The sequence below is a fragment of the Odontomachus brunneus genome, unplaced genomic scaffold (genome assembly GCF_010583005.1).
Source record: "Odontomachus brunneus isolate Ranch 3 - 2012 unplaced genomic scaffold, Obru_v1 Obru_scaffold_073, whole genome shotgun sequence".
Taxonomy (NCBI): domain Eukaryota; kingdom Metazoa; phylum Arthropoda; class Insecta; order Hymenoptera; family Formicidae; genus Odontomachus; species Odontomachus brunneus.
In genome coordinates, this window is record NW_022639523.1 from 875,961 (window position 1) to 892,624 (window position 16,664).

A 16,664-nucleotide genomic window follows, 5' to 3' on the forward strand; every position below is an offset into this window, starting at 1 on the left:
TATATATATATATATATATATATATATATATATATACATATATATATTTTTTTATATTCAACAGTAACATCACAGTAGCTTCATATACAATAAATCTTTGTTTATAATTTCATCTCTTTGTATTCGTTACCACGCAAGCGCGACACGGCGAGTTCCGATAGATTCATTACGTGAACACGACGACGAAGAAGGAAGGAAGAAACTCGTGTGCATGCACATTTTATAATTGTCACGTCACATACAATGACTTCATACCGATATGATCGCATAGAACTAGAAACGCTCTTTAGGTCTACTAGTGATTTCGTGATATCCGATAATTTCCGTCCACCATACGCACCATTATTAACTTGGATTCACGTGTACAACAATGCGAGTGATATATACGAGATAACAAATTATCAGTCGGGTAATACATATCGTCGCGAAACGAGCTAAAAAACATGCGGACGATAAATCATCAACAATAGGGCAGATATTCGGCGCAACAAAATAGCATCGGCTTGATTGCGAATTGATATCGATCACTCAACAATTATTTTATCAAGGGAAATATACAGTTTGCAGGATTCGAGAGTCACGACTTTTGTTTTATTCGTACTAGTCACACACCGTAAAAATAGTGTGATCATTTTTACTCTCACAAAAAATAGTTTTCTTTTTAAAAACGATATCTTCCACAGCGTTTTATGCAAAATAACTCTTTACCATTATTTTACAAGAATTTGAACATGTCCTATGGGATTTCTAATATTTCATATAGGTGTACAGAGTTTGATTATAGAAACTCACGATTCGCGCAATTGTCGCAATTCTCAACGTAAAGCCACGTGGCCGGAAAGTATAGTCGTAGTCGTGACTTCTCGCTGCTACGCCTTTTTCACGTGACACGTGTGCAATTATTGTGTGAACGGACAATACACTTTCCTCTTAACAATAACAACAATAACAACAACGAGATGAAAATCCAATGGCAGCAGTGTCGAGGAGGACAGCGAGTATTTAACAAGATAAGAAGGATGACACATACGCGACATCGCAACAACACATTTATAGACTATCGCACGAATAACCAGACGCATACCGGAGAATTCGAGAAGCGCTTAATATTACGCACAACCTTCGTATATATCGCACGAAACGCAACAAACGCGATCAAGATTATCCTTAAAAGCCAGCCGCACATTGAGTTATAGGCGATACGACGAATATGCCGTCCATCGTCGTAAACACCGAATCTCGCACCCGTACAATTACTTCGACAGAGTTTTGATTTGCGCGGATCAGTTCGCTAAAGGAGCTCTCTGTTACAAAACGATCATAATTACAGAGAGTATAGATATTGTACTAGTATACAATATAGATATACTGTACTATCTGAAATGGAACGTTACAGCTGAAAGCTCTGATATCAATTAACACGGTGACGCAAGCAACCAGTGCAAGCGGAACTGTGAAGAACCGATCAATCAGCCTCGATTCATTTAGCGATATGACATTTAGCGCTTGATTATCTTCCTAGAACATTGGGCGATTTTTAGATCACCGCTTCAGGTCACCATCGTGACAAGTCGCTCTCGATAAAACAATCTCTCTCTCTCTCTTTCTCTTGCCATATCAGAAATCCACTATCCGTCTCAATGTGCGTCTAGAGTTACTTTTATTCTTACTCGCCGGAGTCCGCTCACGTGGCGCACAGTATTTCGTTACATACACAATTTTTTTGTCTTTTTTTTATTTTTTACTCGTCGCATTATACTCTTGCTCTCCCCCTCATTCTCTCTTGCATTACGTGTGCACGTGTATGCCATGCGTACGTGTGTACATTTTAATATTTATATATATGTATATATATATATATATATATCTATATATATTTTATATATATTTTATGTATATGTATGCGTATATAGATATTCCTTTTTTATTTTTTATTCGTATTTTTGCGAAATAGTTCCTTTATGTTTGCTTGAATGAATGTGCTAGTTGAACAGTAGGCGGCAATGGCTGGACAGAATGGCGTTCGATGACATTTTTCTCAATTTTCATTTTTGGGTGTTCTCGAGAGCGGGAGTATTGTGTTCACACACGACGCATTACTTCTCCCTCCCCCTCTCCCATATGTTATGTTCTCCCTTGACCGAGCAACGCCTGAACTGTCGTCGAGTACAGTAAAAAAAGTCGCTTTGTACATTAGTATACCCGTGCCGCGGCGCGAGAGGAGGAAGAGTTACACACGACAAGCGCAAGTTTGTACTGATTCGTGGTATTTCGGGCGAACTCGAACGCAGGGTCACATATTTTCATATCTCGAATCATATCTTCTACGAATTCTTCGAGGATCGCCATCGTTGTGTAATCTCGGCGAATTCAATTCGCCGATTTTATAGATATGAATTTTACACGAGACATTTTGCTGCCACGCTGCAGCATCAAAATCTAAATATAATAACATTATGTTTTATAGTTATATTGATTTCACTGTTACTGATGTTAACGTAAGTGAATCATCGTTGCACAAATGTGTGCTAGTTGAATGTAACATTCTTTACAAAAACATAATCTTGCGCGATTAATCGAGTGCCCGAATTAAACTCCGGTCTTAAGATTGAATTAGAAATTAAATTGTAGCGCATAATATATTAGATATATTACGAGTCTTATCTTGAAATTTTTATACGTGAGAATTCGCGTTGAAATATTCTGATCTATATCTCGAATTTACATATGACATACTCACAATCACGAAACCACAATTGCGTTATAATAACGTGTGTATGACGGATCTCGTCGTTTTGTAAAATTTAAGTGAACCTGCGTCAATTTTCGTCCCGATAAATACAGAGTGTAAATCAATTCGCAACTATTATTCATACAGTGCTATTCTTAATGGAAATTTGAATCGAATAATTATTTCTTTTCGCGATGTTTAATAAAGTGATTATCAAGTAAAGTTTAGCTAATTACGTTTGGATTGGAATGCAAGATTGTTTGCATACAACTTCGTAATAATGTAAATAATTCTTTTTTGCAATAAGAGTCGTGATTTTTGAAAGCATCTTTTTAAATGACATTTTGATGTCTAAGTAAAATTTTCATCACATGTTAACAATGTATCTTAATAGTAGGCGCGAATTAGTTTACACATATTGTATAACGCGCAATGGATAATGATCTTCCCGGCGTCTCTACGAAGACTGTGAGACGTCGTGGAAATCGATACAGCGACCAATCAAATATACTTCGATCACACACTGAACATCTACGCTTACACACTGACGAAGTAGAATTTCGAGTTTCGCTCGGTCGTCCCCGTTATCGTGTATGTCCTTCGTTTGGATCGCGAAGTAAGACGTAATTTCGCGACAGAAAATTCATCATTATCATATGTGCGGTGACGAATAGGTGCCGATAAATTTCGATGTCTTCATATTAGATTTACTTACGCGGAGATTTATACCATTACTAATTAATCTAATCTCCGAGAAAATTGTTCGCTGAATCAGTTAGGGAAATAACTGCTGCATAATTGAAAAACTTTTAAATAGTCTGAAATCCATATTTAAAAAAATAGATATTGCGTTAAAACAGCCATTTAAAAGCCATGGAGAAAACAGTCTCTTGAATCTATATTTAAAAAATGAAATTTATCTGTTTTTTACAACTTTGTAGTAATGCATTTTTCTCTTTTTTAAAAGTTATGGATTTAAAACGGTTTTTTCCCATAACTAGTTAACATACAATTTCCATATTTCATTAAATAAATAAATATATATATTTTTTTATTGTTATATATTTTATATGTTCGTACTTTGTTGTTTTATCATTCCCCGCAAAAGCATTACAAAAATTCTCTTTACCGCACAGTGCATATGATTGATGTAAATTATTAACGACGCAAATCACACGATAACCGAAACGAGTGATCCTACCTAACAATTTGGCATGCAATAATAATCGAATTTCTCTCGAACAAAGACATTTCGAAATTCTACTTTCGTCCAGCCGCTTGTTTGAACAATAAGACACTTAACAGTTTGGCGATCTTTGCGGCGAGAGGAGGGTCGATTTTTTAATCCTCGACCACTGTGGTTAAATGTTAGATAAGATTATTACGGTGACGTATCAATTCTAGTCCCAATAATTAGGTAGAAAACGATCTTATCTTTGATTGTTGTCAGCGTGTTCGTATTGTTGTTATACTTACGACGAGAAGTAAATTGTTAATTTAAAATTTGCATAATTTTCACGGATATTAAAATAATTTTCTTCATTATATCAATACACATAATATTTTCATATATGTATGTACCATCGAACCACTCTAATACTAATGACAAATTATAAATAATTTCTGCAATGTAATTATATAATAATACGGAAGATGCTAACAATTTCACTTTAAGATTGACAGTTTTTAAAAACTGTTGATCATAAAATACACTACAGAGAAGTTAGAGTTCTCAATCAATCGAACACACAAACCTATACGCTATTTTTTTGCACAAGTATCTAAAACTGGGACAAGATTTGAATGCACCGTAGTGGCTGAGGATTAACGACCTTTTTATCCCTTCACGCACGTTACACCGTAATATATATTGTTACGTATATAATAACACAATATACGGGGGATCGGCGCTCGAAAATATTATGTCGTATTGCGGACGACCCCAGTCGAGAGATCGTGTAAAAATATTTTCTTCCCTGGAAACCCCGGAGAAAATCGATTTCTACAAAGGATCTTCAAAGAGAGCGACCGTTCGCGGGATTTTCGATCCGTGTGCTAAATCGCGCGCTATTTCGCCTCCCTATTTTGCTTTCTCATGCCGTTTCCACTTTCTCTCTTTCTTTTTCTTTCTCTCTCTTTTGATATAGTCGTTATAGAAGCGTAACCGGAGCCAGGCTGGTCGAAATCTTCTCTTAAAATTCGCAAAAATTCGTCGAAATCACGTTGACCAAACTCGAGTGAAAACCCAACGTCAGTTCGGGAATCCGTTCTCGCGATGGAGAAGGATCGTCGATATGTCTCGTCTCTTCGTCGAACAGGAAGATCAGCATAGTCCACGATTGGGCGATAAAAAATTTAGCGGGTACAATCGGAAAGATGAATGTCCCGTTTTTTGAAAGGGCCACATCTCGTCCAACAGAACAAAAAGGGACTCGCGCGCTGTCGCACGAGAAATTCTTTCTCCAGTCTGCCCCCGTGTGAATTTTAGAATCTCCGCCTTAGAGTATTCGAAGATACAAAATCTACGATAGAAAACAGAACAAGACCTCAAATATATCTGATTTTGTTTTCACTTCGCACTCAACATCGACGCGTTTGCCGCTTTATCGTCATTATTATTTCTTCATTATTACTACTATCGTTATTATTTCTTTTTTTTTATTATTGTTGTTACTCATCATTTATAGAGTTTTATCCTTATCCCGATACGTATATGTATATATATATATATATATATATATATTATATATGTATATTTATATATTTCTTTTTAAGCTTATACATAGTAGTAAACCTCTTTTTAATCCATGTTTTATTTATCGTGTTATTAGCAGCATTTTTCTTCTTTATAATACAGATTGTCACGTGTCGGCAATTTATTAAGTGCCGTCGATATTTCTGGCTACGGTACGGACTACGATACACGCCTCCGAAAATCTGCGGTCAATGACTACAGAGGTGAGTCTCCTTTTTCTTTCATTCAACTGCGTTAACGCCGCGCCTTGTGCTCGTGACAACGACTGCGTCGTGTCCTCGGTTTATTTCATTCTTATTTCATTTACACGCACAGGTGACAATGTCGCGCGGAAAAATATCACTGGCTACATTTGTCCTCATCGTTGTCCTCTCACTCGCGGTGTCGCAGCATAATGATTCAGTTACAACACAATTCTTTTTATTTAATTACTTCGATCTCTATCTAAACCGAATTCCCGTCGCGCGAATCTCCTTATTTACGGTAAGAAAATCGTGACGCTCCTTGCGTTTGCGCTCCCATGATCGCGACCTCAGTCGCGTCGATCGATAATACACTCATCCTATGGACCGCGTATTAGAATTAAATGTAGCAAATCCTGCATCGAAGATCGATGAAGCCTACTCGCGGAACTTTAATACGAAACGCCGATCACATCGTAATTGCGTTCCTCACTTCATTCCGACACTCAGTTCATCAATACTCACTGCTTTTTGAGACCTTGGAAGAACATTTTCTGTGCTATTGGAAATATAACGTACTCAGTAAGAAGACGGGTCTCAAAAGCTTGTGCAAAAATTGAATGAAAATTATGTTAAATGCGTTCTCAAAGATAAAATTTAGTTCCTAGATAAAAAGAAGCAGTAAGAATGCGTATAAATCTAATTTCTAAACGCTAATGTTGTCTTATGATGATAATAATATAAAATTAATTTAATGCGAAATCATGGAAGCATTGTTATAAGGCAAGTCTTCACGTCTTAAGATCTTAAGAACCGGAAGCAAAATCTATTTTTCATGTACTTTAAGAGTTCTTGTAATTATGCCGGAAATAATTACGCGACACGCGTGAGACTTTTATTTCTATCGGCGCAGGGGCCAATATTTCACAGCTTTACCGTAATACTTGTCGAATAAGAGAAAAGTCTCGAAGTTTATTCCAACGTAATCCCGATGTCTCGCGACGTTATCCAATGAATTTTTTGACGAAGAGTGGAAACAAAGTTCATTTACTTCTTTTTTTTTACATCTCCTTAAATTCTCCCTTCGTCGAGTAGTTAATCGGATCGTTTGCGAATATGACGGTCGTGGGGTATCGGGATTACGTCGCTGTTGCCTCCGGCGGATGATTTACCTCGATAGCGTGAACAAAACAAGGGCGGCAGCTTGAGCCACTAGACGCGATTGAATTACCGTGCGAATATCGAGCAAAGTTTGCGCGAGTGGAGCAGGGACTGTATCTAAACTCATTATTCGTCGAGTGGCCCGGCAGCAGCGATCTTACACGATCTCGGAGCAATCTATCATAACTCTTGTCAGGCTCCGCAGTATAATTATCCACTCCTACATATCGAATATCGCGGCCGCTTGACACTCTAATTACAGATCACTGCTGCAAAAAAAAGGATCGCGATTATTCGCGCGCCTTGATGAGTCCGGTGACGTGACATGCTTGTAGAACGGCGTAAGACGAAATAAGACATTCCCGTAGTCGGAGAATTCGTCAGTCGATCGTCGAAAGATATCTTCAGGTACACTTCGTTCTACGCGATGTCTCTCGCGCGTTTCCATAGATACCCTTATAGCCCGCAGTCGAAGCTGTCTTGATTCTGTACTTTCTTCTGATACGCCTCCAAATAGCTGTCGACGTTCCTGAAGATGCCCGAGTTCGCTTGGTACATCAGGGTTTCGAGGATTCGCTCGTTCTTTATAGCCTTTGACGGCAGTACGATCTGAAAAAGCGAGAGATGATTAGAATTAACACAAATCTTACACGTAACGTTTCAACGTTGATCGTGATTGCGTTTCCTGCTTTACGATAATTAGAAAAATGTATTACGATATCTGATTTCACGTCATAATATCATTAATCAAATTTTTATCGCGTTCTTTCACACACGCCTTCATGCTTTCGACACTTACCCTGATCAATTCATGTGGTGTTATCCTGTGTAATTTAAGATCTCTAGTAAGCCTCTCCATGATACATTTGAATTCCACTTTGGCGTCGATCTTCGTCTTGGTTTTGATTCTGTGATTCGCCCAGTTCAGCATCGCTTCGAACTTCTTGATCTCCACTACTTCGAGACTACGGCACATGATCATCTGCACCATCGACTCGCTCAGTGTAAGGAAGTCTGGGTTCTGGAAGAGCTGATAGGCCCTGGTCTCGACAAACGAGAGGATCATGTTGACCAGTTCGGAGGCGGATGTATAACGCCAGTAGTAATTCTCGAGGGCGCAGAGCATCACACAGACAATCTCGATTCTGAGGAACTGTTTAGCATGATGGAAGCAAGCTTGAAGAAGCTCGGGCAAGTCATAGTGTTCCGCGGCGCATATCAGACCCGGTATGTTGCTGCACGTCAGCGGACAGGAACCAGTGTGCAAATAATCCAGCAGAATACGGAACGTTTCTGGATCAAACTCGATAATGTCGAACTGGAAATATTCGTCTTTGTTAATAAACAACGGAGAAAAAACCAATATATTTTTTAATTGTTCTACAATAAAATATTATTAACGATTCAACGCGGATTTAATATTAATCAGCGATAAAAATAGGATTGACCTGTCAAACGTTGAAGACGGGGAATAACGAAGGAATAAAAAGTATTAGAGGTCTTACAGGATATAAAATATTGAAATGTTCCGCGATATATACAGCTGACACATCGATTACACATTTCTCAGGAAATTGCAATTTCACACGACAACTCTTGGAAAACGTTTTTCATCCACTTCTCGGTATGAAGATACGCGTCTGACGTCACGCTCACCTCGGTCTGTGCTAGTTTCGCTCTATCTACTTTCTGCACGTCCGCGCAAACACTTAGCCTTGGCACTGCCAATGATGCCGCTTTATCCTTATCTTTCGCTTCCTTATCTATAAGAAATAATGTTTAAATTTCATCCTTCCACTCAATCGCGATCGAACCTATCGTACGAACGCATCTTTGCATGTCCAGAATATACGTTATATTTGAATACAAAACTAGTGAAGAAGTCATGATATACGAAGTTTTCATCCTTTATATTCTTTCCTCTTGCTGTTTCTTCTCCTCTCATAAGACACGAGATACGTACTACTGCAGTCTTGCGAGCTGGCCCATCGTTTTCGATCCTCGCTCTGCAGGGTGTTTCCACTGCCGTGCTTCCTAATGCTCCTTCCCCATCCCGCGGTGATCGTGCCCAATCGCGAGAAGGCCCGTTTCACCATTGGCGATGAGGGGACACTTTTGGGCCTAAACACATTAGAACCAGTATCTCACAGAAACCGCGGAGCGGCACTTGAAGGTTTGGAGATGGAATATAAGAGAATTTCATATAGAAATATAAGGACGAGTCGAAGGATGAAGAAGGGGGGAGGGGGTGGGAGAGGCAGAGATTATATATAATCGGTGAAGAAGGAAATATCGAATATAAAGTTATACGAAACGAAAACCAGACACAACAACGAAAGCTCGCTCTCAAAACTCGCTATTTGTACGTGTTAAAAACGTGCGGTGAATCACGAAATAATTCGTTACGCATAATCATTGAGTTCATAACAGCAATAGATGAAACGTTGCTAAATCATCAATATAATCAGCGATTGTTACATAAAATTTGAAATAGGTACGAACGAAAACTGCGGTGACACGAATTGTGATATTATAGAATCATCAGCGATGACGCGTTACAATGAAAGTGAACGCAAAGAAGCATACTCGGTGATCTCAACATTATGAATGAACGGAAAGTGAGAAAGAGCGTACACAAAAATTATAGGATATCGTATCATTAGGATGAAACCTTCTCGAAAAAGTATTAGCGAGCAAAACTATTCATGGAATTCATCCATGGAATTTCACTGTTCGTAAAATAACTTCTCGTTCCTTCCCAACGATTGAAGTAAGGGGAGTTATATACGATATCGTTCGGCAGAATATTGCGGATGATTTCTCAGATAAGAGCATGCCACATAGAATCCAATATACGACACGTGTTTTAAAAAATTTGAATCTCTTGCATCATATGTATATATGTGTGTATACGGTATATAAATAAAGAATACATATTGACAAATAAGAAGATAATTGTACGAGATAATCATGCGGTGCCGTGAGGATAGGAGACATGGATGTGCCGTAAAAAGATACATATATTACAATCTAATATATAAATCTATATATATATATATATATATATACACATATATATATATATATATATATATATATATATATATATATATATATATATATATATATAAGTGTATGAAAGAAACATTCGAAAATCACACTGAAAATCGCAGGCATTAGTCTCACCCTCAAACGAGTTTCCAGTTTATTCTCATTGGAGAGAAATCCAATTTTGCATAAGAGATCGCATAATCCACACTTCTACGCAATCTTCGATCGATATTCTTAACGAGTCTATGCTCAACATCCTAAGTGAATACTTTCGAGCCGCCAATCAGTTTTACAAGCGTCCTTTACGGAGTTGTGTTAATATTTCGACAACGCTTTACGAACGACGACAATTCGATTGCGAGACTTACCAGCATTTTTTTCTTTTTTTTCATAACAATGATGAATTTCACCTCTTTATCGAATGGACTTCGAAATTTATGATTTCGAACTGGATTCACATGAGACTAACAGATAAATATCAACAAAAGGGTAACAACAACTATATAGATACGAACGTACCTAGGACTTTCCACGTCGGGAACTTGAAGGAAATTCGAGCTCTTCGGTTTTTGCGGGCTGAGCAACGTCGGTGCCGGCCTTGCGAGCAACTCGGCGACTGGAACTTGCGGGCTTCCAAAGCCCGCTTGGATACCGTACAGCATTTCTTGGAACACTCTGCACAAAGACAAAAATTTATATAGTGCTGTAGATAATTTTTTTAATTTGGTTATAAATATAAATGGACTCGCGAGCAAATTATTTCTATCTAGTGCAGTTATGCAGTCTTTTACATCTCTTTCTATTTTTTATATATTTATTCTTTAGCTTTGTGTCACATTGTGTTTCACAATTGCACATTTTTATATTTATATTTATTATTATTTATTTTTTATTATTTTTTTATATTTATTTTATATTTATGTTTCTGTTCTCCTTTGCAATCAGTTAAAGCTAATATCGATAAATTATTTCGTTTCGGTTTCTCGTTGATTATTTAAAACTCACGAATCTGTAAAACACACAGTGAGCTTAATTAGAAAATATTTATTTCATTTGAAGAGTTGATGAACTACAGTGAGCAACGAATTATTGGAAAAACATCTTCCTCCGCCAGTCCAATTAAGCAAACACAATTTAGGTTTATTGGACATTAATGCGCAGTCCTGCGTGAAAATTATGCATGGCTTAAATTTTAACTTGATGTTGCGTGTTTTACTTTCTTATTACACAACAAACAATTGTCGTAATCCTCGAAAAAGAAGTATTTGTTAAAGGCTTTTACCTGCTTCTCACTGCTAAGATCGCCCTAACTCCGATAAATCTGACTTTTTGCTTTTGTTGTCCTGGCACAAGGAAGGAGACGTCGAACAGACTAGCGTTTAGCGTCACGTTCGCTGAATTATTGAGGAACACTCGGGTGAAGTCCTTCGCGAGTTGATCATAGTCCTCGAACTGATCCCGTACCGAATCCAACAACGGCGAAGACGGTCTCATGTGCCCAATCGGTCGCCAAGAACCTCGTCTAGAAACAAATAATCACAAATCTAATCCCGTTGACTGATGGAGTTATTAGCAATAATTGATTGAACGTTTTGCAATCAAAGATATAATCGATTTATAAGAGGAACAGTGAAATCGCTCGTTATTTTATTTCAAGATATTTCTACACACGGATATATTGTAGACTATATAGAAAACGATAATCTGAGGAAATTAATTATCACGTCTTCTCTGTATAATTTACAATATAAAACGTTTACAATACCTATTTTTTTACGCATTCGTTCATTCGCATATTTTTTTTTAATATTGAGACTTTGTTGCCATCACGTTTCTCTCTTACCTGTACGGCTTCGGGATCTGCCCAGTCTCCGCATGATTCGCGAGATTCGCCACGATGTCCTCCAACATTTGACTCCTGGTCCTCTCCTGCATCCTCGCGAATTTCGGCGCTGAATAACTCGCCCTCTCGCCGTTTACGATTTTCGTTAAAATCCATTCGCGGAACATCGGACCTGTTGCGCCCGGATATCCCAATTCGATAAGTTAGACAACGTAAGGGGGATTTTAAGCTGACACAATTCCGAAGTGGCCCGGCCAACGCAACTTTAATATCATTCGTACCGTGCGCTATGACTTTCCTTAATTGTCAATTAGAAGTTCGGTAATTGTAGCATGACGCTAAAATGGAAATTAGCATAATCATATTGGATTTGCCGTAACGTAACTCGTTGCACGAACAACGTAGATTTATACGAATGAAAATTATATGATTATGAATAATAATAAGTAATCATTTAGTACTCAACGTACCAATGATTAAACATTGAATAAAATAACAACCGACGAAATCGAGTATTCGGTCGCGATGCACGCGATGTGCATGCGTGGACATGAAAAGAAAAAGGTACATCTCTTTTCGAACTTTAGATCGCGGCATCAAACGAAATTTCTAGCTCTTTCTAGTCGCGCTACTTTTAATTCGGTATAAAGATCATATCGGCACCTTTTTCGAAAACGCTTTGCTCCCATAGATATGGTTTGTAGGCCCCAACTTCGTCTCTCGTGACCACGGACACCTCGTATCTCGTGATTTTCCGTTTTATCCGTGGACTCACTCGTACCAGGATAAACGTGTGCAAAAAGTGCGACTTAATGCAAGATGGACTGAAGTGCGTGTTGTCGGCTTCCAGAAACACGACGCACACTATATCGTTGCCGATGTGTCTCTTTCTTTGGAGCTGTGCGAACGAAATAAGAAGCTTTCGGTATAAGTTCCCGACACGTCTCATCAACTAAGATTATTCTTTGCACTGTTCGAGCCAAGAGCTATCTCGTCGGAATAAAACTGAAGCAACAGGAACTATGAATGCGAGCGACTCACCTTTTGAGGATCGTGCTTCTCGTAAGGCAATAAAGTGGACACGTGAAACATTATCTCGATACCCCTCCAATTGGTGTAGACAGAATATAGGCCCGTCAAATCGTGCACGGTGTCGAGACCGCCTTTGTACTTATCGAAACCCTTCAGCCTGATCTTGTCGCCGAGAATCTGCAAGAACTCCTCGAAGAGCAGCGAGTTGTCGTTGTTGTCGAGTATCTCCTCCTCGTTGTACTGACCTTCCTGAACATACATCACCCCCACCTTCAGCTCGGATTTAATAAAAACTTGATCGAGCTTGAGAAGTTCTTCGGGCGTGTCTGGCAATTGGCCCAAAGTCAGCGGCGGGTTGATGTTTACCTCCTTGCCGAGGCTACGTACCACTTCCTCGCGATTGTACCTGCGGCGAAATCGAACATGTTTCACGTGTGCTGTCGAGAGATGAAGAGAACTATTAATCTTACTGAGTCATTCGCTTCATTATCGAGATAAATCTTTATATAAATTGAGAAAAAAACTTGCGTGTCCTATTATTAAATTTTAAAATTTAAGACAAAAATCAAGACAAAATAAATAAAATTTTATCAAGAAAATAAGTAAAATTGAAAGTAAATGAACAATAAAGACGTTACCGGTCGGCAAAGACGCAACTGGCGGGGATAAGGCCGTGGACCGTGTAACTGATGGCTCTGACCAAGATCCTGAACTGGTCTCGGCTATTAAGCGTCTCCTGCTTGATGCTGAGTATCACCGGCCCGAGATCCTCGTCGTTCGTGAAGTAATTCCAATGCTCCGAGCCGTAGAAGTACTTCTCGTAGGTCTCCTGCTCGACCGAGGTGAGCTCAAAGCCCTGATTCTTCTCCCATTGCTCCTCGATGGCGGTCTTCTTCCGCGGTACATCGTCCGTATCGACCTCATTTTCTTCGAATAGGCAGAAGCTGTTATCCTGCCGCTTCAGCATTGACGACGGCTCCGACTGCTCCTCCGCGTGTTCGGGATCGGTAGCCTCGCGATCGCTCTCGGTCTCGTCCCAGATCGTGTCCGACGCGATCTGCTGCCGCGAACACTCGATCCAATAGCCGGGTGTCGGTAACAAGTTGTGCGGAAACTCTTGGCAGAACTCATCTACAGACAAATTGATCCTCTCAGCTTGTATCCATCCCTAATTTGTCCGCTTTCTTTTCGCGGATTTCGCTTTCTCTAGTGTGTAAAACTAGAACGAGTGAAGTGTAAAATCCTGACAAAATGGATATAAATAGAGAATGAGCTTTCGAAGTGAATGCAATTGCTGTATAGGGACCTTAAATGCTTAAAAATTCCTCTTCATGGAGTGCTTGCGTGTGATTAACAATTACATTATAGTTATTTAAATAGATACGGCCTCCCCTGTGCTCTTTTTCGATTACTATCGCAACGTAAGATCTCCGCATGACAGATCGTTTCCGACAGGAAGTTTCGCGAACGGTTTTAGTCGTGTTCACAAAAGGTTAAAGCGTCGCGGTCAGGCGAGAAAGAAATCGGCCAGGTGAGCGATCGCTAAGGAGCGATATCGCAAGGGTAAAAGTTATTACATTGTCGTGGCGCGTTGCACGTTGCAAATCCAATAATCCTCGTTTTCATCGTGAAGCGCGCTGATGTCGATCGAGCAATTTCACTCAAAGCGAGATTAACGTTAATTAATCCCGCTCGTCTAACGCCCCTCGGCGAAGTGAATTGGCGGCCGTTAGTACTTTTGTTCTCCGCGGACGCGAAAAGAACCAGTCGGATCGTCCTCAAGGCGAAAGGGGTTTGTTTAGAAATTAGAGAAACAAAACGAATGAACGATAGAGAAACAGAGAGAGAGAGAGAGAGAGAGAGAGAGAGAGAGAGAGAGAGAGAGAGAGAGAGAGAGAGAGAGCACGGAGCAAATAGCAGTGAAGACAAGCACTCCGCCTGAAATCATTAAGAAAGGAATCCGATCCGACAAAATAGAACCTCGAGGGCGAGTGTGAGAAACAGAACGCGAAGGTAGAGAACCTCGAAGTGATATTCCTTCCACAAGGCGGACTCACGTCCACTTAGCACGTATCCCCGATAATATGTTTTTTCTTCTCCGATCCCTCAGCTGCCGCAGAGTTTTATCAATCTTCGTCTTCCTTCCTTCCTGCTTGCCTACTTTGTTTACTTGCTTACTTGATTGCTCTTTTCACCAGCGCGTGGCTGTCGACGATACCGCAGTCGATTCACTGTAAGGTAGAACACCAAGCTATTTACAGACAGGGCTTGGTATCCGAACTTAGAGTGAGCCGCCCGCGGTGCTTCCTCTTCTTCTCCGCCTGTGTCTGCGATTCAACCTAATTGTCGAGCTCTTTGTCCGCTCATAATGGCCGTCCATATCTCAGCGGAAACCCAAATTTCGACACGGGCGCGGCTGGCTGAATTTCACTCCGACCTCCTTCGAGAATCGCAAAGTTGTTCGTCCCGCAAAGCGATGTTCGTCCCGGCACCCGTGTCAAAGAGAGAGAGATAACTCTTAGTGGGGCGAGATTATAAGTCATAGCGATCCGCCGGCACACAAATGAGAATTCCTGCCCGAAAATTATTTCAACCGCCGCGGAATTAGTCCGTGGAACCAAATCGCGGCGATCCAGGGAAACGCGGACGATCGTCGTTTCCTCCGTTATGCATTCGCGTGTCTCATCGCGATTGCGATTTCATTTGTCGCGATCCCGTCGTGTAAGACCTTCACGTCCGTCTCTCGAATCCGGCGTCACGAAGTAGCTTCGCACATGTAATCGTGCGTAATCCAAGACGGGCGGAACCACCTGTAGCTTCGTCTCATACATATGTACTCGCGCAAATGTTGGCAGCTTCGCGTTCGCGACGCCGAGTTCGCGAAAACGCAGCGATTCGAGTGCCGTGAGAATAGAAGGAGAGGAAAAGGAAGGGGAGGTAATGAGAGAGAGAGAGAGAGAGAGAGAGAGAGAGAGAGAGAGAGAGAGAGAGAGAAAACGGCGAGGTTTCGACGGCGACAACGGCGAGTACTCACCGGAGCACGCTTGAGGTGGCAGCGGGAAGATCAACGTGGTCGAGGACTTTCTTCTCGCAACTGCGCAGCCTAAACTTTGTGGTTTGAAGCTGCGCAACTGCTGCATGAAGTCCGAGCACTCCATCAGCGCCACGTCGGCAAAGTGCAGATCGCAAAGTATCTGGTTCTTGAACCTGGGGACACAGAACGACCCTTAGAATCGTTCGTCGAGCAACGAATGGGTGCCTCTCTGCCAAGGGTCGTGAAAGGGCACTCATAAGATCGCGATTACAACGGCAAATTGAACGTCTGAGATCAGTGTGCCAGAAACGGCGACGATATTCGCGCGAGCGTCGTCCCTCTAGAACGCAAAAACGACGAGAGCACGGCCGACCGATCACGCGAAATTAATGAGGCGCTCGAATCTCCGATTGAATCGGCGGAATTGGTAATTTTTCTCATCGACACGTGCAACTTCGACGTGATAATACCGACGAATTCAGCAAGTCTTATCGCGGGATGAAAACAATCGAAAGGAGCGAAGTTTCGCGAGAGTTGGGCCGCTTGATAAAATGCGAATTCGCCGTGCCGTCTTGACAGCCTTGGTTATTGGAACGTGCCGACTCCTTTATCCCGTTTATCGCTCGCCACTATCGCGCGATACCAATTAAAATCATTGACTGCGCCGAGATTCGCGGGGATCGCGATAATCCATCCCACGAGGCATCCTTGGATTCATTCCATTTCTAAGAACACTCCAGCCGGCAAATCTCCTCCTCTACGAAGAATATTATTCTCCTGCAAGGTGTCCACCCTTAAACCACCATATTTTTACCATATTTTTACCATATTTTTTTACATATCTGATGCATAAAATTTAGCTATACAAACTTTGT

General features: G+C 40.6%; 1 protein-coding gene across 6 annotated transcripts in view; it reads right to left on the reverse strand.

The window, feature by feature from the left end:
* Positions 1-391: 391 nt before the first annotated feature.
* Positions 392-16,664, reverse strand: part of LOC116847107 — a 144,116-nt gene continuing 127,843 nt past the window's right edge. For 5 of the 6 annotated variants that reach the window (XM_032821749.1, XM_032821745.1, XM_032821748.1 and 2 more), the window contains 11 exons: positions 15,790-15,962; positions 13,394-13,886; positions 12,765-13,161; positions 12,387-12,621; positions 11,724-11,895; positions 11,163-11,402; positions 10,400-10,555; positions 8,793-8,950; positions 8,486-8,592; positions 7,629-8,147; positions 392-7,438 (listed from right to left, as the gene is read on the reverse strand). In XM_032821749.1, the coding sequence (XP_032677640.1) occupies positions 7,286-7,438; positions 7,629-8,147; positions 8,486-8,592; positions 8,793-8,950; positions 10,400-10,555; positions 11,163-11,402; positions 11,724-11,895; positions 12,387-12,621; positions 12,765-13,161; positions 13,394-13,886; positions 15,790-15,962 (2,803 nt within the window). In that variant the 3' untranslated portion in view covers positions 392-7,285. The remainder of the gene's footprint in view (positions 7,439-7,628; positions 8,148-8,485; positions 8,593-8,792; positions 8,951-10,399; positions 10,556-11,162; positions 11,403-11,723; positions 11,896-12,386; positions 12,622-12,764; positions 13,162-13,393; positions 13,887-15,789; positions 15,963-16,664) is intronic. The other variant, XM_032821746.1, reaches the window with a different exon arrangement.